The sequence below is a fragment of the Thamnophis elegans genome, chromosome 4, assembly GCF_009769535.1.
Source record: "Thamnophis elegans isolate rThaEle1 chromosome 4, rThaEle1.pri, whole genome shotgun sequence".
Lineage (NCBI taxonomy): Eukaryota > Metazoa > Chordata > Lepidosauria > Squamata > Colubridae > Thamnophis > Thamnophis elegans.
The window spans coordinates 27,691,558-27,713,671 of record NC_045544.1 but is presented as its reverse complement, the minus strand read 5'-3'; the positions used below and the strand labels follow the sequence as shown (position 1 = coordinate 27,713,671).

General features: G+C 36.8%; 1 protein-coding gene across 2 annotated transcripts in view; it reads right to left on the bottom strand.

Moving 5' to 3' along the window:
• Nucleotides 1-22,114, bottom strand: part of GRIK2 (glutamate ionotropic receptor kainate type subunit 2) — a 515,180-nt gene that overhangs the window by 29,875 nt on the left and 463,191 nt on the right. For both annotated transcript variants that reach the window (XM_032215939.1, XM_032215938.1), the window contains exon 14: nt 7,642-7,867. In XM_032215939.1, the coding sequence (XP_032071830.1) occupies nt 7,642-7,867 (226 nt within the window). The remainder of the gene's footprint in view (nt 1-7,641; nt 7,868-22,114) is intronic.

The following is a 22,114-nucleotide window of genomic DNA, read 5'->3' as shown; positions in this document are numbered from 1 at the left end:
CGAATTCCTGGCTACGTACCTGATTAGAGGATCTTCCATCTGACGTCTTATCAGGTTTTCTTATCCTTCAGGCAAGAGGGAAAGAAGAAACTGTTTTGCTGGCAAATGCTCTTCGATTTTTGCAGCTTTTGTGCTTGCAAGGAAAGGGGGGCTAGCCCAAGGCAGAACGGCTGTCCGTGCTGGGAACTTCCAACTGCCTTGTGCAGGACAAAGTAGGTCTCTCCCACTCTGCTCTAAGTTTTGTTTGATTTAATCTTATCACGAGCTGAATCCGTTTACTGCGAGGACAATAATTGCTTATCAACATTTTAGCTTCTTCTCTTTTTCTCCTCCGAAAAATTATTTACTCAGAGGCTTTTAAAATGGCGCCGAGCAGGCTGGTTTCTCCGGTAATAACGAACACTTTTTGCTAATTCTCACAAGACTTCAAAAGAATTCAAAACAAAAGAGATAGCTTATCACATGTTTTGGTTTCACAATAGAAGAATTTTACTCCTTCATTAACTTTGCTTATTTGGAAGTTAAATGGTGATGAATCTGTTGAACGGTCTTGTTACAATGTTTACTCACTGAAACTTTTGCCAAGCCTTAAATTTCAAAATAAAAGCCTCTTTACTTAAAGCTGCATATTTAGGCAATAGAGTTTTATTAACTGCAGGCAGACAAATTTTGAAATGGCCTCAAAACCAAATATTAACTTGAAGACGTCACCCTTTACTTCCAGGGGCACATCCTCAGTGCCTGGTACAAAGCTGCAGCCTCCGCTTCCTACGCCCCCTGCTGGGGATGTGTTAACGAAAGAATTTTTTCTGAGTAATCTAAGCGAGGCTTTTAATGCACAGACAATTAAAATGGAAGATAAATTTAGAGATAATAGAGAGGAGAGAAAAGAGGAAATAAAAGAAATGAAAGAAGAAATTAAAAGTGAAATTAAAAGTGAAATAAAAGGACTTAAACAGGAGTTGTATGAGAAATTTGAGGCTAAGGTTGATAAAATTAGAGACGACATGCTGAGTCTTGTAACTGTATTAACAGAACATATTTCTGGAGTGGAAGATACTCTAGAGGTTCTTAATGATGCCAATGCTAACTTGACATTGAAAACAGAGGTGGTGGAACAAAAAGTGGAAAATGCTGAAAAAGAAATTATTATGATACAGTACCGACAAATGGAGTTCGCATTAAGAGTAAGGGGGCTGCGTGAGGAGAAACAGGAGAACCTGAAACAGATCCTATCGGAAGCTTTTGACCGCCTGATGGGAAGACCAGGGACCAACCAAGGCTGGCAAATTGACAAAGCTTACCGCGTTAACTCCTGGCTGGCAAAGCAGAAGCAGCTTCCTCGAGACATCGTTATATATTTTACTACAAGAGAGTTCAGAAATATGGTACTGCAAGCGTCTTATAACACTAAGCTTCAAATTGGCGGTCAAGACCTGGCTGTTTTGAAAGAGATACCACCTCAAATGTTAAGAGCCAGAAGAGACTACGCTTTTTTGGTCGAAGAACTCAGAAATCGTCAGATACAGTATAGATGGGATGCACCATTTGGCATCATATTTACATTTGATAAGCAAAGGTACCGCCTCAACTCTGTATGGAAAGCCCGAGATTTTTATTATAATATATTGAAGGCCGGACACCCTGCACCATCTGGACCTAGAGAAAGACCACAAGAAGGACAGGATAGACAGCAAACTACACAACCACCAGACAAGATGGAGCATCTCTCTTCTCTAGAAGTGCAAGGTGCTATGGAACCAAGACCTAGCCGCATGACTACTAGACGTATGGAGAAACAAGCTAAGAGGCAACAGCATCAACAATCATCGGCCATCGATCAAGGAACTACAACAACAAATCTGGAAGCAGTGGGAGGAGCTAGACCTAAGGTTAAACAGGCCGTGCAGGAAGCTCTAAAAATGCTTCAACCAACCAAAGATGACAACTAAGATTTTAACATGGAATGTCAACGGACTGAACTCTCCACAGAAGAGGAAGAAAATATTTCATTATCTTAAACAGTTTAAGAACGATGTAATTTGTTTGCAAGAAACTCATATCAAGTCAACTGATCAAAAATATTTGATCAACTCAAAACTTGGTCAACATTTTGCAGCTTCTGCTATGGAAAAGAAGAATGGTATAGTTGTATACTTAAGAAAAGATATGAAAGCTGAATTAATAGAAGCAGATCCCTTCGGAAGATATATTGCTTTAGACTTAATCTTAGAAGGGAAAAAGACATTACTTTTGGGAATTTATGCTCCCAATCAACAGCAAGATAGATTCTATAGAAATCTTCATGCTAAATTAGTACAGTGGGACTATAGTTCCTGTATACTATTGGGTGACTGGAATGGAGTGATAGATACTAAGAGAGATAAGAAGATTTCCCGCCTAAATACCAAGATGCGAGCAAAGTTACCCAAATCTTTCTTTGACATTATGGATGATTTTGAATTGAGAGATATCTGGCGAGAAAAAAAAATTAAGGGCAGATGCTAGCAACTTAAAGAACATGCATGAGCAACGGCTTAAAAACAGCAAAATCATAGCTCAGCTAATCAGAAGATATAGATTGGATATAAGAAACATCAATGAAGCTGTAAAGATTGTAAAACAGCAGATAACAGCAACAGCTAGAAAAATGGAAAGATATGAGGCACGAATCATCCAAAATCAGCAATTTCGATCAGACCAACGGCGTATTTATCAAAGTCTTAATGTGAATGGTGACACCAAAAGTGAAAAACCAGAAAAGCAGGCCACAGTTGAATTCTGGAAAGAATTGTGGGAAAATGCAAAGGACTACAATAAGGAAGCAAAGTGGATACATGACTTTGAGAAAGCATTGGCAACAAACAAATGCAAGTATTAGAAATAACAACTGAGATGGTCAAAAATTGAGTAAAAAAAGTAAAGAATTGGACATCACCTGGAAAGGACCAATTACATGGTTTCTGGCTCAAATATCTGACCAATTCACATGCAATATTGGCCAGACAACTGAATGAAATTTTACAAAAGGGCGAAATTGATGAATGGTTGACAACTGGAAAAACATACTTGATTCAGAAAGATGCCACTAAAGGAACAATACCTGAAAACTACAGACCAATAACATGCTTGCCAACAACCTTCAAATTACTCACAGGCATTATTGCAGATAACATGATGGATTATTTGGAAACAAACAACATCTTGCCAGTGGAGCAAAAAGGCAACAAAAGAAGGAGCAGGGGCACAAATATCAGCTCCTAATTGATAAAATAATATTAGAAAATTGTAAGAATAGAAAATGAACTTAAATATGGTCTGGATTGATTACAAAAAGGCATTTGACTCGCTGCCACATAGTTGGATCATAAAATGCTTAGAAACAACTGGCATTAGCAAAACTATTACATCCTTTACTGAAAAGGTGATGAAACAATTGAGAACTGAGTTGGCATAGGGAATGAGAACTACAGATTGGTTAATATCAAGCGAGGAATTTTCCAGGGTGATTCACTTTCACCTCTTCTCTTCATCATCGCGATGATCCCACTATCAGTAATCTTAAAAAAAATGAAATTAGGCTATCAAACAGCCAAAGAAGCTGAAAAAAATTTCACATTTATTATATATGGATGATTTGAAACTCTATGGAAAGTCAGAAATAGAAATCCAATCACTGACAAACACAGTCCGAGTATTCAGCACCGATATTTCAATGCAGTTTGGCATGGAAAAATGCGCCACTGTATCCATAAAAAGGTGCAAAATCACTACATGTGAGGGAATTGAAATGCTCAATGGCCAACTAATTAAATGCAATGAAAATAAAGCCTACAAATACTTAGGCATTCTGCAGTTGGATAACATCAAGCATGGCAAAGGAAAAACTATTGTCAGGCGAGAGTACACCAACAGAGTTAGGAAAATTTTGAAATCTAAATGGAATGGTGGAAATACAATCAAGGCCATAAATACCTGGGCAATATCAGTTATAAGATACACAGCTGGTATAGATAACTGGACACAAGGTGATTAGGACATTTTGGACCAAAAAAACAGGAAACTAATGACAATGCACTACAGTTTACATCTACGTGGTGATACTAATAGACTATACCTGCCCTGAAAATCAGGTGGCAGAGGATTATTACAAGTGAAGCAAATAGTTGAGGAAGAAAAACATGCACTGGCTGATTATTTAAAAGAAAGTCAAGAACATCTATTAATCGAAGTAAAGAATAAAAATCTATTGAAGGCCCAACAGATGAAACTAGAATACAGAAAAGATGTGATAAAATCAAGAATGGAGGGTTGGCAGAACAAAGCATTGCATGGCCAATTTCTGGAAAAAAAAAAAAAAGATAAAGTGGACAGTGAAAAAACTTGGTTATGGTTAACAGCAGGTACATTAAAGAAAGAAACAGAGTCAAGAAGCTGATGAAACTGTTGATCACATACTCAGCTGCTGTAAAAAAATCGCGTAGACTGATTATAAATTGCGGCACAATTCAGTAGCACAAATGATCCATTGGAATTTGTGCAAAAATTATAATATTAAAACAGCAACAAACTGGTGGGAACATAAGCCTGAAAAAGTCACCAAAAATCAGATGGTCAAGATCTTGTGGGATTTTCGCATACAAACGGACAAAATACTGGCGCATAATACACCAGACATCACACTGGTTGAGAAAAATAAGGTTACAATCATAGACATCGCAATACCAGGTGATAGCAGGGTCGACGAGGAGGAATATGAACAAATCACGATATACCAGGACTTAAAAATCAACGTTCAATGATTGTGGCACAAACCAGCAGTGGTAATTCCAGTGGTAATTGGCACACTGGCTGCTATTCCAAAAGCACTGGAATTACATTTAAAACAGTTAAAAATTGACAAAATCACCATCAGTCAAATGCAAAAAGCCACACTGCTTGGAACTGCACTCATATTACGAAAATACGTTACGACATCCTAGGCCCCTGGGTGGGACCCGACTAGTAATCAATGCCAAATCCGGCGAAACAATTGGCCGCTGTGATACAATTGTATAATCATCATCATCATCATCATCATCATCATCATCACCACCACCACCACCACCACCACCACCACCACCACCATCCCACCCTGGTTTGTATCACCCAGCCTAAGGGAATCTACAAACCTTGGAGGGATGAGCTTGAAAATTCTTAAGAAGAAAATAAAGTACATAATTCTTTGCTCTGGTAAAGAATGAAATGAATTTTTGGAAAGGCAATGCTAGCTTTGTCCAATTCAGTGCCATAAGAACATAAAGATCAAAATCACTCCCAAGAGGTAATGCAGACTGAATAAACTAAACTGTTTATTACTGGCCATTGCCTAGTAATTAAATATGGTAGATTCAAAGTCTACTCAAAGCAAGGATTCTGCATACCAAGGTAGAACAGCAGCATTATAATGCACTCATTAATGGACTGGGTAAATATCAATAATTCATGAAGTCATATTCTGAGCAGAATACAGTATGAAGCTGTGGATCATAAATTATTGTCTGAAACCCCTTTTGGGTGGCAAAGCCTTTAATTTAAAGGAGCGGAGTGTGAAATACCTCTTTCGAGATGCTCTGCCTGATGAATTAAGATGAAAAAGACAAGCCTTCAAAATGAGCTAATTCCAAAGAGCACTTTAATCATGCGCTATTCGGCTGACTGAAATAAAAGAAGAAAAATATTCCCCAACAGCAACCAGAGGAACCAGGAAATTGTCTTACACTGACTTAGACCTGATTATCTAGGTCCATAATGTCAAAGCTTATTAGCAACAACGCTCTAGAATTGTAGACAGGGGCCTTTTCAAGCTTAGGTGGAAACAGCAATAACAACAGCAACAACAGTAACAATGCATAATTTTCTAACATGCGTAAGACACTATTGACAATAATTTAACTAAATTAAGCAAGCAGATCTAATAGCAAACTGCATATATAATACATGCAAACTACCACCCAATCCCTATGTCACTTTCTTTACAGAATACAGATAATTACACTGGGAAAAGAATAAAAAAACATAATACATAACAGAAATCCTTTTCAGACTGAGACTGAACTTCGCCATAGAACAGTTATAGAATTTTGACCAAAATGTGAAGAAAACTGAACTCCTTGCGAAAAGCAATATGAAAGGTTGTTGGTTTCAGTTCAGAATTTTGAAATTAAATAATGGCCTTGAAGGCATAGATTCAATGATCAATACAATTATATTGGAAAGCTATATTTTTATCATTGGTATTTTATTCTTGATAGACATTATACAACTTCAGGGAGTATGAAACTTTTCTGACAATTGCAGTTATATATTCTTAATCTTTTGAAGTCAATAGTTTTCAACCAAGTTTCTTATACCTTGGTTGAAATATAATGTAAATTATATTGGTTATATATGCCAATTACCTTCACTAGACCAATTAGATCCCACAGACTAGGCCTCCTCCGAATTCCATCCGCCGGCCAGTGTCGACTGGCGACTACCTGGAGGAGAGCCTTCTCTGTGGCTGCTCCGACCCTCTGGAACGAACTCCCCGTGGAGATTCGTACCCTCACCACCCTCCAGGCCTTCCGCATAGCCCTTAAAACCTGGCTGTTCTGACAGGCCTGGGACTAAAGATTCGCTGCCCCTATCTCGAATGGTATGATTGTTGTGCTTTTTAACTATGTATAGTTTTGTGTTCTTGTTAAACTGTTTGTATCCCCCCTTCCCTTTTTGAGTTGTGAGCCGCCCTGAGTCCCCTTAGGGAAAAGGGCGGCATACAAATGAAATAACACTCTAAACTCTAAACTCTAAATATTGAGGCTAAAAGGGAAATTTCAGAAAGATTATTGTCCATCCATGCTTCTTTAGCTTTTCTGTTTTCATTATTTCCACTAGTGCTTTAATTATGGTACTGTAGTCTACGGATGTTAGCAGAGAACTGCTAAATATTGAAATATACTTGAGATATTGTGCCTTGAAGAGCCCTGCATGGTCATGATGAACACTCTGATAATATCTCAAATTACATCCCAAATGACTATCGGTAATATGCTCTATAATAAAACCTAATAATAGGGTTAGCTTGTCCAAAACTAGTCATATAAAGAGATTAGTCAATAATTTTGGAAGCTCTTCAAGCACCTGCTTATATTCACTCCCAACAGAAAGTAAATCTACAAATATAATACTTCACTAGTCAAACTTGGCATCTGGAGAAGGAGTAAAAAAAAAACTTGAATAACCAGGAATATATTCACAGGAGTCCTCTACAATCACATTTAATTAAAGTTTTCTTTTCCGGAAAAATGTTATCTTTTTTTAAAAAAAAAAAAATCATGCATCTGCTAATATGGTATTTATATTTTTAGGCAGCCATACATGGAAATTATTTCCTTAGCAGAGATCACATTCTTCCAGTTGAAAAATAAATATATAAAGCTTACAGTATTATTAGCATATCATCCTAGTAATACTTGGACACTACCCTAACAATATAAATACTATTTACAATAAATAGGACATCATGTTATTACACAAATCGAGTGGCTAGCAATCTGGGAAACATCTGTTATCATTGCAACTACAATAATGAATACAAATTAGAAAGGATGAGCAACCTACCCATGGGAGTTCCAACCCCATAACCTTTGGAATCTATCAGGCCTCCAATTTGTGTCAGGTTACAGTTCCGCTGGGTAACAAACTCAATGGTAGTTGACTCCATTAGGAAAGCATAATCAGAAGTGAGTACACGTTGGATCCCTTCCTCGTTGCCTTTGACAAGCACTGACTGCCTTCTGCTATTCATAAAGGCCCACATTTTTTCATACGTGGCAATTTTGGATTTCTGAAACAGAAGTGAACATTAATAAGGACAACATGATTACAATATAATGTCAAGAGTGTCCAATTGTTTGAAACATTATAAATACACTGGATCAAAGTATAAGAAGCAGATTGCAAAGGAAATCTGCTTTTGATAAAGCTAGATTGTTTTAACTAGCATAGTTCAACTAACAAAAGATTCCTAGAAAATGTTTTATAATAATGAAAATATTGTCATTATAAACCAGACTCACATACAGAACAATATTTTCCTAGGTTCCTTGGAGTAAGACCAATACACTTGCAAATAATAGTTGCAGCTTTGTAACTCAACATTTTCTTCATGCTTAATAACAATATCCCTTAGACTTATACATTGCTTCATACAGCACTCTCTGAACCCATGTTGGCGAACCTATGGCATGTGTGTCCGAAGTGGCAAGTGGAGTCATGTTGCCTGGCACACGTGGCATCACCCGTTCCTCTTCTGAGTTTCTGGTGTACATGTGCACATGACGATCAGCTGGCCTTTGTTCATGCAGCCTGAAACCAGAAAAGCTGGTCTTCCGTTTTCTGGGATGAGCATACGTACCAGCCAATGTGTGCATGGCGGTAACTGGCCAGCGTGCATGCACGCCCCTAAAACTATAACTTCATTTGCCAGCACGCACATGCCCCCTGGGCAGCTCCTCTTCCTGGTCATGGCCCAGACGAGCACAAAGTGCTCCCTGTTTGGCATTCTGCTGCCCACCCACACCCATGCGCTCACTGCTCTAAACAGATTTCAGAGTCAGCATACTGCCCCCAACAATCTGGGTCCTCATTTACTGACATGGGAAAAATTGAAGGCTGACTCAAACTTGAGCCAGTAAGGAACTAACTCCTGGCATGGCAGAGTTAGGCTGCAATACTGCATTCTAACCACTACACCACTACAGCTTGAGCATTCATTAAAAAAAAACAAAGCTTAATGTCTACTGTATTTTTTGGAGTATAAGACGCAGTGGAGTATAAAATGTATCAAGATTTTGAAGAGGCAAATTTTTTAAAAAAGTTTTTGCATTATGCAGGCTTCCAAAAACTGCCTGCTTTTTTTGTGAAAATGGGCCTGTTTTTCATTTAAAAAAGGGCATGCATAGCCTTTAGGAGGCTTATAGAGTGTTCCTGGGAGCTGGGCCCCCCAAAACAAGAAAAAACGGCCCATTTTTTGCTCATTTCTGCCCTCCCCACCCACAGAAGCACTCTGGAAGCCTCCTAAAGGCTATGCACGACCATTTTGGTGAAGGGGACAGAGTTTCAGGAAGCCAAAAATGCTATATTCAGTGTATAAGATGCATCCAGATTTTTACCCTCTTTTTTGAGGGAAAAGGTGTGTCTTATACTCCGAAAAATATGGTAATTAAATTAAGAAGATATCTACCTAGGCAACGTTAACCTGATTATGAAAATATTCATAATGAGGGGGGTTTTTTGCTTTCTTTTTAAAAGACATTTAAAATTACTTCAAGAATATTCTGATTACCCTAGAAAACAACTAATAGCATTTTCAAATCTGCATTTTTTTGTAAAACCATCTCATGTTATAATCCCATGTCTGATGCTGTTTGTAGTTTTGCCTATTGAAAATTGAAATCCTCTGTTTAAAATAGGGGAAACACCAGATAGAATACCATATATAGATGGCTAAGGGGAAGAAAGAAATATATATAAATAGATTAAAAAATTAGAGATATAAACATACCTGTACTAGATTGGGGATTACTATCAGAGAAATCTGTGGCAGCTTTCAATTTACTACCTTCAGAAGACCTTTGCATAAATAAATAACCAAACAGTAGAGGAGAAAGGAAATGATCAACCAAAGGATCCAAATGTAATTTACTCCCTCTGTGACTGCCAGGAAGAGGTAGTAGTTAAGGTACTAGATTAGGAACCCAGATTCTAGCAAGGTTCTAATCTTCCTTTAGGCAAGAACCACCTGGGTAACTGTGGGTCAGTCATTCTCTTTCAGTTGAGTATCATTGATTTACCAATACAAGCTGGAACAGAGGGGTAGATTATCGTATTTTTCACTCCATAAAACACATGTCCCCCCCCCCACCCAAAAAAGTGGGTGGAAACAGTTCTGGTCCTTTGGTGAATAGCAGCCAGGCTGTGGCGGTGGAGTCCTTTTACAGTGCTGAACCCCACCTCTTCTGTCTTCATCATTGGCCACATCTTCTGTCTCTTTTCCCCAGTGCAGAAGTCAATAGGAAGAGCTGGCACATGATAGAACACCTATCTTTGGTCATCTCAGGCTCTGCCTGATTTTTTTTTCTTATTTTCGTCCTCTAAACCTATGTGCGTCTTATGGTCAGGTGCATCTTATAGTGCAAAAAATATAGTACATTCCGTAACTTACAATGAAGAGGCCTTCCATGGCCTCCTGTAGTGGATTAAAAAAATAATACCTTTTTAATCTGACTCCCTCTCTCTCTTTCTTAGTTGCTCCATCCACACACATATATAGAATATTTAGCAATATAGCATATAATATATACACTGGAACAAAAACATCAAATAAATGCATGACATAATTGGGGTCCATTGGCATTGGGCCCAAATGGAGACACTTTTGGCTGGAAGTGGTTGGATAGTGATAAAAGTGGCTTATAAATTTAATAAATAGAAATAATATAAAGGATACATGTGCACACATAGGGCTTTGATGCATGTGATAATAAAATGAATAGTGGCATTACGGTATTTTATTGTTTTAAAGATTATTCAGGAGAAAGTGTGTATGTTAAACCTAAAAGTTCCTTTTACATGAATTTGCATTATTTGCATCCAGTCAATTAGGATTTAGCGCTAATGTAAATTATGCGAATCACAACTATTTTGGATGAAATGGAAATTTTGTCCCTTTTTGGGGAATGATGCTCAGATGAAAATTTGCATTGCACTCTTAGTTCGCTAAGTTGAGGTTCATTAAATCTATCTTGGTAATATCACATGCATGGCAGTCTTATGATTTGATGAATATCTTCAGAGGCAATGTTTGTCATTTTACGATGATGATGATAACACATTATTAATTTTAATATAAACAAGCAAGGGAACCAAACTGATTATAAGGTAAGCTAGCCACACACAAAGCTAACTCATCCCCAAAAGCAAAACATATATGTAGGGGGTAAACTTCTCCTCTAATGTGGTAATGTTCACTTTATATATCATTACTATTCTTTCTCTCAAATAAGAAACAAGCCTAAAATTGACAGTACTGATACCTCTAAAACTGACTTGATTGGCACCTGTAACTTCTGTCTCTGAGAAGAATTAGTGGCATGTGTGAGATTTTTTTTTAAAAAAAGAAGACATTTATTCTGAATAAGGATAACTTAGCATCCCTGCTGAGATACAGTTCAAGGCTTATTTCAATTTGCCCCAGGAACTCTGCAAATCTATCATTCAAAACCCAATGGCAATGAAAACAGAATTTTATATCCATCACTGAGATAGTGTCAAGGTATGATACATTATTGATTGAAGGGACATTTCAATAAGAGAGTATGGGAAAAGAATGGAATATAATGAATAGGGATCTCTCATACACAAACAAGAGTATATTGTATGAATTCCAATCTGAGAGCAAACTATCTTTGCATTCATTCTGTATCAATATAACTACATAGCAGCGGAAAATACATTTGCGTCTCAAATACTAGGTTCCCTGGGAAACAAAATGATTTCATCATGCAGAATAGAGGGTGGGAACCCTAAGTAATAAATTAATGTATTAAAATAAATGGAGAATTTCTCCATCAACACACATCAGCAACTCCCTCTTTTTCTGTCGTAGCTGCCTCTCATCTGTTCATGACTAGGTTTATTTTTTAGTGAGAGTAACAAAGAAGAGAATAAATTGACTGAAGAATTTATAGCAGGTTATAGATCTCAGTGGTAACAACTATATAACAACAGAGGTCTTCAAGCTGCATGTGGCAATGTCAAAGATCTCAGCAGTTGTATTCTTTTTTAAACAATAACGTTCTAGTCCTCACTGTTATATTGCTGACAAGATTTGACTGTATGACAAGATAAATTATGAAGAAGTTAATGTTTGACTTATCTTAAGTATACATTGAAATTATTAATAAGTGGAATATAGTGGCATTTAATAGTGGCATTTAATTATTAATACTTGCTACCTTTGAAGGACTTGGCAAACTCTAAGAGCCTAATAGAAGATTAATACACTTAGCTTAAAAAAAAAACCCCAGCATATTACAAAATAGGAATAATTGACATGTATACATTTTCATTATTTTTTAAAAATGGGACATCAAATACTTAAAAGGAAAACATTAGCCGTGCTTTTTAAAATACTTGTTTATACCAGCAGTCTTTAGAAAAAAATAGACAGCTGAATTACCTATTATTGAAAATTGAGTATTTGAAATGCTATAGCAGCAGTAAAAAAAAGAAAAAGAAAGAAAGGAGGGGAAAAGAGGAACAAATGATATATCTCCACATTGCTCTCTTAATTTGGATCATTCTATCAACACAATTGCTGTTTTTGTATGGGTATGAAAGATAGATTGAGCAGATGCTCTATGACTTAATTATTAATTATTATTAATTATTTTCAGTGTTTTTATTTCTTTTTGTTCTAAAACAAAACATATCTTTTATCTCTCCTTCCCACTAAATGGGAAATGAGAAAACATTGCCCAGTGGAAAATCAGAGCATTACCATGATTTTCAGATAATGATGATCATGGTGGTGATGATAATGATGATGATGAAGAAGAAAATGATGAAGATGAAGTAACAGTTGCAATAGTAGTGGTGGTGGTGGTGGTGGTAGTAGTAGTAGTAGAAGAAGAAGAACATCAACAACAACAATCACCAATTAGTCAATTTATCAAATTTGCCAAGATAGATGAAAATATACTTCAAAATGGCAACCTTATAAAACATCTTGTGAATATGTAAAGGGATGCCAACTGAGATATGATTATCAGAAGGTAGAAAATGTAATACAGCTGTAATCTCCATTAGAGTAAACTTGTTTTAGAGCTGCATTGTAAGTTATGGTGTTGAACTGGTACAGCAAAACCTTCAAAGCACTAATAAAACAATAGAAGGATTGGCACAATTTTAATACACTATGTAGGCTGTTGCACAACCTGAATAAATACCAATTACACATGTCAGAAACATATTCAAACTAAAGAAAATAATTCAATGGCATGTCAGAAAACCAAGAGGATCCTGAACAAAAGTAGATATACAACATGAATATGCACAAGTGCTCATAAATGAACAGACTGTGAGCTATTGTGAACAGATCAATGTTAAAATTATAATAGCATATGCATTCTACTGTAGAATATTCCAGCATTCTATTGACACCCACATGACAAGAAAATGGACAAAGAGTAGCAAAGCAAAGTCTAATAATGCTATCCAGTGCAAGTATAGCACAGATTGCACTACAGAGGTCCACAGGTAGACAATCTGATATTTTCCAAGAATTTGGGACACAAGTTGTCTCCGGTATAGACAATTTGACTAATTACAAGACAAATTGCAATTTTAAAGGATACCCACCAAGGTGTCAAATCCTATACAAATACTAATGCATCTAAATATCTTTCCAGGTACATGAAAGCAAAGACTTCTCAACTTTCATACAATTTTACATTTGATAGTACTTCTTTTAAATAAAATTGCCTCACTTATTTCTTATTTCTTATAATATGTAATTATTTCTTCAATATGTAAACCTAGCAAATCCATAGAAATTAAGTGTAGTTGTCTGGCATTGGATAGATTAAATTGCCTTCTTTTATATGAGCTTCAACAACAAAGTCTTCCATTTATGACAGAGAGAGCAGAGGGAGAGAGGGAGGGAGAGATTCTTTTGTTCCCATTAGCAACATAACTGAGTGTTTATCTTATGGGATAAACCAAGAAATACAACTAATATTCTATTTGTATCAGGAAAGACATGTTGAATTATCAAGGTGCGGCTTCTCAAAAGGAAATAACAATGAGGAACTATAGGCATTTGAGTACTGAATATAAGCTAATGTCCTATTCAACTCTCTGTAAATGGATTCACATAAAACTTTTGTGGGGAAATAAATATATCCATTTTCTAAGTAAATACAGAGTTTCAAAAAGTTTAAAAAGTCTAACTGCATGGCCTACTCCCACAGCAATTTCCATCCTGCCCTGCTCTTCCCTTTAGTTATTGGCAAGATGGAGATTTGCCACAGCCCCCCCTTCCCCCTCCCCCCCCCTTTCTACCATCAGTTACCTTGGGTTTTGGCCATTGTGATTTTTATTTTTATTACAAACCACACATCTCTAGTTAGAGGCTGTAATTTATATTTTATTATAATTCAAGCATGCACACATAAAGTTCCCATTGAAGTGACTTATAGGGTTCTTTTGTGGTGCGTGATTTTATTTTACCTAAAATCAGACCTCACTAAATAATCTGCTTTACTTGAAATATTAACCAGAAAAGAAACCTGGTAGCAACAGAACTTAAGCTTATTTTCTCATTCTCATTCAAGGGATAATGTGGCAATTTAAGTTATGATTTATGACATTTCATGCGAAAGAGATGAGACAGTAATGATTCTCAAACTCCAAAGACTCTCCGAACTAGCAAGACAATTAGAGGTTGAAGAAGTCAAACAGTTCACTACCTGGTGCCTGAAGATGAAATATATTGCAATGGTATGAAGAAGAGAGAGTGCTGTATAGCTTATTCAGCACTCATAAATTAAAGATCACTAGAAGATAACTATGTGTCACACATCATGAATGTAAACATAATGAAAACATTGAGTTATCCCAAAGCTGGGTGCATCTAGAAAAGCTGGAGATAGAATGCAACATCCTTAAAATTATTTCTCTTATTCTAGTGATGGAAAGAATGTACCAAGTGTTAATTTATGCATGATGGCATGCATTAGACACTAATTCAATGCATTACGACCAAAATTAATGAAATAGTTGAGCACTAAATAGTTGAAAACTATACAGTAAAGCAAAACAAAACTACCCTATCTACAGGTAGTCCTCAACTTATAGCAGTTCATTTAGTGACCGTTCAAAGTTACAATAGCACTGAAAAAAGTAACTCATAACCATTTTTCACACTTACAACCATTGCAGCATCCCCATGAGTACGTCATCAAAATTCAGGTGCTTGGCAACTGACTCATATTAATGATAGTTGAAGTGTCCCAGAGTCATGTGATCACCTGTTGCAACCTTATGACAAGCAAAGTCAAAAGGAAGACATATACACTTAACAAGTGTGTTACTAACTTAACAACTGTAGTGATTTACTTAACTGTGGCAAGAAAGGTCGTAAAATGGGACAAAACTCATTTAACAAATGCCTCACTTAACAATATTGAAGGCTGTTTTCCTTTGGATATCAAAATGTTTATTCTAAATCAAAATCCCGAACAATGATCATGAACTCGCAATAAATCCCCACCCACCATTATTTATTATTTCTTTCTGTCTCTTGGACACTTAGTATTGGCTATGCTAAAAAGACATTTCTAATTTTCCTTATCCTATACCTCTCATGTACTGTATTTGGATTGGACACTTCTACTGTTTTGTTATTTCAATTTTACTAACTATGAAAATATGCAGAAAAAAGCTATCAAGGTCTATACAAAAACATACTTTAAAAATGTAACATAACATTTTAACATTTTCTTCGAAACACCCTCTCACATACAGAAATTTTCATTAGGCATAAGACCAATTCACAGATATATTTTTTCTTGAGGTAGTAAAGTTTGTACACTTCACTTTTACAAACTGTGTTTCTATGGGCAGCTCCTGAGAAAAAAGTAAAATATTATGACGTTGAAGATATGCTAATTCCTGCCAAAACATTTAAACCTTAGCTATTTGGAACCAAAAGGATTTGGTTCCCAGTAAACATGTCTAAGACTGAATTTCTAGAGAATTAGTGATTTGTAGGTTTGGATGAACTTGCCCATTTGTTATTGCTTACAAAATTTTTCTTGCATTTTTCTTGCCTCAATGATGTTTTGGGACGTTTACATACATACATCTATTAGCTATAATACATCCTGCACCAACTCTAAACTAAGATACAACCACTTTTACCTGGATTCTTAATGCATAATAGATTCAATTCACTATTCCCTACTATAATTCATAGCTAAGAACCAGAGCATGGTGGCTCTCATTGTTAGGATGCTAGGTAGGTTAGCAAGCCTTTGTTTGAGACCTGAGTGTTGCCCTGGGGTAGGATGAGCTCACATCATTTGCAGTTCCTGCCAGGGACAATGGAAGGAGCTCCTAACTGGATGTTCCCCAGGCAATGGTGAGTCACTGGCTACACCTTTCAACCTGGAAGTGCCTTGGTGCTTCTGACATGAGTGCAAATCTAAGAATCCTCATGCACTACTGACCAGCTACTGTGATCAATATCAGAAGAGGCCTTGTTGCCTTCAGATGCTTCTTAGGAGGTTTCACAAGCCACTTATTTTATTACTGAAGGTGAAATTCCTACTGGAAAATGGTTTTGGTCAGCAGTTCTTGGTACACTTCTATAACCTGCAGCTCAGCTTTACAAAACAAAATGAAAAGTAAAAAGAAAAATTGATTTATGACTACCATTGAGACCAGAAGTTCCATGGCTAAGCAATGTGGTTGTTAAGCAAGCGTCCACATTTTACAACCTATTTTTGCCATTGGTGTTTAGCGAGTCACTGTTGTCATGTGGCCATTAAGCAAATCTGGCTTCCCCCATTTCTTTGTTGGAAGCTGGCTTGTATCCTGGGATGCTGCAACTGTTGTAAATACATGCCAGTTGCCAAGCACTCGAATTTTGATAGTGACTGTGGAGATGCTGCAACCATTGTAAGTGCAAGGGCCAGTTGTTTCAGGGCTGTTGTAACTTCGAATGGTTGGTAAACGAATGTTTGTAAGTCAAGGACTACCTGTCAGGGTTCCAAAAACACCCCCAATGAAATAAAAGGCTTGGGTTTTCTCAAAGTTCCACTTTATTAGAGATGTCATGTTGGCACTTCTGTGAAAACCCGAATCTGAAAATTTCCAGGTTTTCTGACCCAGTTGAAAGTTCAAGATCCTGCCCCAACACCCACAAGTCCATCACATGGTCCAATCTTTTACTGCCACGAAGACAGATTCCTCCCATCCACACCCGGACAGGTGCAGAGACAAAAGCGACCTTTACTTTCTAAGAAGAACGTTATTATGGCTACACATCACCCAACTCCGTATAATCCCCCCCTCCCATTTTCCCACAGTAGAAAGTGTGGCAGGCCTGAAATCCAAAAATAAAAGATGGCTTGCATGTCTGACACTACCAATAACAGCAGGTAGTCCTCCCAAAGTACAAGATAGAAATTAATGCCATCCTAATTCTAACCTCTATATTTCTATGTCCACATGCAAAAACGGCATAAACATGTAGCACATTGCATGTTTCTAGTGTGCTACTCAGGTGCGCTTCACATGTTGAATATTCATTTATGAGTAAAGATGCTAGCATATATGTTTGAAGTTTATTGTTATACATTTTATGGGAGATCACGTTGTACCAAAACATGAATGTATCCACGTCAGTAACATTTTCAGGTAATACTTATTTTTGTCAATTAAGAAAAATATATGATGGAAGGAACCTGAATCTCATTTTTAAGCCATCAAAAATTATAGTACACTACTTTATATGCAGTTTTCAAGGATAATGATCAAAGATGAAAGATTATCTGACTGGTCTTCTCCACTGCATATTTTTTCCTCCTTTTTTTAAAAAAAAACAGAACTGCTGAGGCTTATAAGACTTTTAAGTGAATCGGCCGATTTTGCAGTGTCAGCACAAAACTGATATAAAAACACAGTTCATAATGTGTTCTCTCTTTCGTAATGGCAGTTTTCATGGTCCATAGAGCAAAGATGAAGAAAGGTAGGGAAAGAACACCTGCCAAGAAAGGAGCCTCACAGAATGAAGAATGAAGTGCCAGGCAAAATAAATCCTGCTAAGCAGCCAACTGTACTGCTAACAAAAAAAAAAAAAGTGAGGAGAGAGAGATGAAGGATGGTTGGCTTTAAAAAACAGAAGATAATTAGATTAAGTGTTCAAGATGTATTTATTTTGTTACTGACGTGGATAAGATAACTCTAATGAATTGATGGTTAATTCTAGATTACTCTATTACCTATTACATGATGATGTTAAGTAATCAAATTTATCCAACAAGAAAGTCTATGTCTAAGAATAGTGTATAAAATAGAAGGTATTAAAGATGCCACTCAGAAAGAAATATTTTGCTATGCCTTATCTGTAATCAGAAGTGGGTTCCTACCAGTTCGGCCCGGTTCAGCCGAGTAGGTTGAACCGGTTCTACTGGTGGCAGCACCATCTTGATTTTCAGTTCTGCGCATGTGCAGAACAATCTTCATTGCAAAAATTTATTTTTTCCCCTTTTCTAACTCAGACCTTTTTAAGTGCAAATGCACACATGCGTGGAACATTTTTTGCACACCGAGCCGGCAGCAACCCATCTGTCTGTAATGAGGCTTCTAAAATCAAATGCTTTGCAGCTAAAGTTTTTATATGATAGTTAACATCATGAACTCTTCAAGTCTCACTTCTGTTGTAACAATAAGTAGAAGTGGAAGGGAGGGCAAAGAGCAATTAAATGCTTTGCCATCTGACTGGCGTAGAGGCTAACTTTTAAGAAAAAAAATATGAATCTATGTAAAACTATGGAACAAGTTTATATATTGGGGAAAGACCAATCCTATAAGCTTCAGTTAACAAAAGTATTAGGATTTTTGCAAATGGATCACCACCAGAAAAGAAAAGAGTGGTTCCAGCAGAAGATAAACTCTGTAGGTCCAGGTTGAACTATAGAGGCCTTGATGCTTTCTGAGCTTGGTCATTTGCTTGTGGACATTTCACTACCAAACTATAATCAGTGCAAAGAAGGGTTGAATTTTGCTTTCTATTTAGCTTGGCCTGCCAGTTTTGGTAAAGGTGTGGTTTTCTTTTGGGTAGTTCCTTCATTGTTTTCTGCTTGACTCTTTGTCTGGCATTAATTTCAGTTATCTGGATGTTGGCTGGTATAGAACACATGTTCTGGTCTTTTAAAGAAAATAGACAATGTACATTACCCGTTTATAGTACATCTATCTAAAATACATAAGGAAAATGGTTCCACCACAAAACCGCAGTAGACAAAAGCACGCTCGATGAAAGCGCGTACGTGACGTCATCACAGCGTGACGAAAACATCGTGCTGTGAGTGGTAAATTTAAAATTAAAGCGAAAACCTTACCCTAACCCCCCCAAACCTAACCCTAAACCTAACCCTTAACCTAACCCTAAACCTAACCCTTAACCTAATGCTAAACCTAACACTAACCCTTAACCTAATGCTAAACCTAACCGTAATGCTTAATGTAACCCTAAACCTAACCCTAACCTTTAACCTAACCCTAACCCTAACCCTAACCCTAACCCTAACCCTTACCTTTATGTGAATCGGCTTGCTTTAATTTTATTTTAATTTCAATTTAATTTATTTTTAATTTTTTTCGTCGCGCTGCTGATGACATCAGGTACGCGCTTTCGTCGAGCACGGTTTTGTCTACCGCGGTTTTGACGGGTCACGAAGGAAAATATATAGAAGATATGTTTTGAACACCAAAGCACATCCTCTCCAGCAATTTATCTATACTCTACAACACACATTAATGTTATCTAGTTGGATAATGAAAAGTCTGCAAATAAACAACCGATCTTAGAGAGTCACAAGGACTCTCAAACATCATAGGATAGAATGAGTTAAAAAAAGTAAAGGACAAGAGGTTTGTAGATTTACACTATTGCAATTAAGGTCACAATTAAGCCATAAAGTGTTTTTGTGAACAGAAACGTGAGAAATGTAAAGCTAATGATCTAAATGAATCTGTAATTCTTTTTTTTTAAATGGAAGGGGTATGTTTTAAACCTTGCTTGTAATTCTGGATGGAAGTGCTTGTGAATGTGCCCAATACTGGTCTTAAGTTATGCCTGGCATATCATGTTTTTGTGGTCAGGTAAAGTTTTCGATCTCCTTGTAGTTCTTTTGTTCTGTGGTAGCTTTAGGTTTTGTATTTTTTTTTTTTTTGAAAAAAATAAATTATTTTTAATAAATTATTACTTAAATTATTTGTGAGTTTCTGAAACTCACAAGAGGATCAAAGAGTAATTAACAAATATAGAAAAATACATACATACATACATACATACATACATACATACATAAAGTGATTTGGAACTATTTGCTTATTTATCTTGACACTGGACCTAATAAAACCTGCTTCTGAGTGGAAAACAATAGGCCTGCCCTCTGAGTTCTATGAACACATTACTTGGGGCATGTTCCTTAATATATGGCTCTCCATGTGGGCTGGGAATGACACTCCAGATTTCCTGAGCCAGCAGGCCCATAGAATGGGAATTTGGGGTTATGCCAGTCCCAGTCCTAATATACCTGAAAGACTACAGTTTGGAAAACACTGATTTATATATTCTGAGGAACATGTTGGATTTTGTCTGTTTCTTCATATACTTATTTTTGGTCTGCTTTTAATGTTTTTTAATTCTTTTAATTGTAAGTTGCCAGGATCATTGAAGATAAGCAGTTTATAAATTGACTGAACGTAGCAATAGCAATAGACTTATATACCATTTCATAGTGATTTACAGCCCTCTCTAAGAGGTACAGTATACAGTGTCAGCATATTGCTCCCCAAAACCCGAATCCTCATTTTATTGATTTTAGCTTAGAAGGATAGAAAGATACACACCCATACCCATACAATGTGTGTATGTGTGTGTGTATGTATGTATACCTACCAGTGGTGGGTTTCAAAAATTGTTCGAACCTACTCTGTGGGTGTGGCCTCTTTTGTGGGAGTGGCTTGCCGCCCATGTGACCGGATATGAAGATGCTGACGACACTTGTCAGAACCACCTTAAATTACCTCACACACAGCACTGGCATGCATAAGAATATGATGTAAACTTCTTTTTTAAAAGGCATCTTTGGTTTGCGTTAAAACAACTTCAACACACACGATGTTCTGATTGCGCCACAAACGCAGTAGTTATCCTTACCTTTCACAGAGGCACTGAGTTTTATAAATAGGAGCATGATAGTGTAGAATAATCATATCCTAGGACCAGTGGTGGGTTTCAAAAAAATTTGGAACCTCTTCTGTAGGTGTGGCCTGCTTTCCGGGTCCACTAGTGGAACCTCTTCTAACCGGTTCGGTAGATTTGACGAACCGGTTCTACCGAATAGGTGCGAACTGGTAGGAACCCACCCCTGATACCTACCTACCTATATACATGCATACATACCTATACTCATACACAATGACTCTGTTATGAAACATTCATATACACACTTGTGCATTCATGTGCATACTGAATTTTGCTGATATTTTTTTTGCTATTTATCCTCATATTGTAGGATACCAAGGAAGTTAAAAGCTGAACTATGTCACCTAACTTTATAGAACTCTTCCTTTTTGGATGCTGGGAAAGAAAAAGAAAAAGTTCAATCTCCTGTTCAATCTGCCTGCTGTCAAATATAAATTATAATTCTAAAATGCAGCAGAACAACTATTTCTAGCTTTAAAAATAGCATAACATTTAGAACAACATCAAGGTGCCTAATATTCCTTGCAATGCTGGAGCCTCAATTGCAGCTTTGCTTCTTCTCGCTCAAAGAGAAGGAGAAAAAATAAATAAAGAAAAACACTGTGGAAAGAATATTAGATAAAATAAGTCCTTCCCGGTGCTACTCAGATTACTGACTAACTCAGCTTTCTATTTTAACCTCTTTTTACATTGTGTAAATTAGTCCTTAGCAAATTATTTGAAGACACATATTTACTTTTTAATAAATACAATCCTTGTGGAGGAGGAATACCTACAGAACACGGCATAGTCTGACAGAACAGAAAAACAGCTGACAATTTTGAAAGAGAAATTATACAATGAACTTAAACAAAATTGGCTGTGATTGGCACATTCCAAGGCAATGATCCCTGAGATGCGTCTAGAGTCTAGCCTAAGCTAGTTCTTTTACTTCAAACAGGGAACCTGATATCAAATGATGAGAAGGGGAGGATCTGTTTGGGATCCCCAATTACAATCAATGTGTGCCAAAAATGGAGCAACAATCAT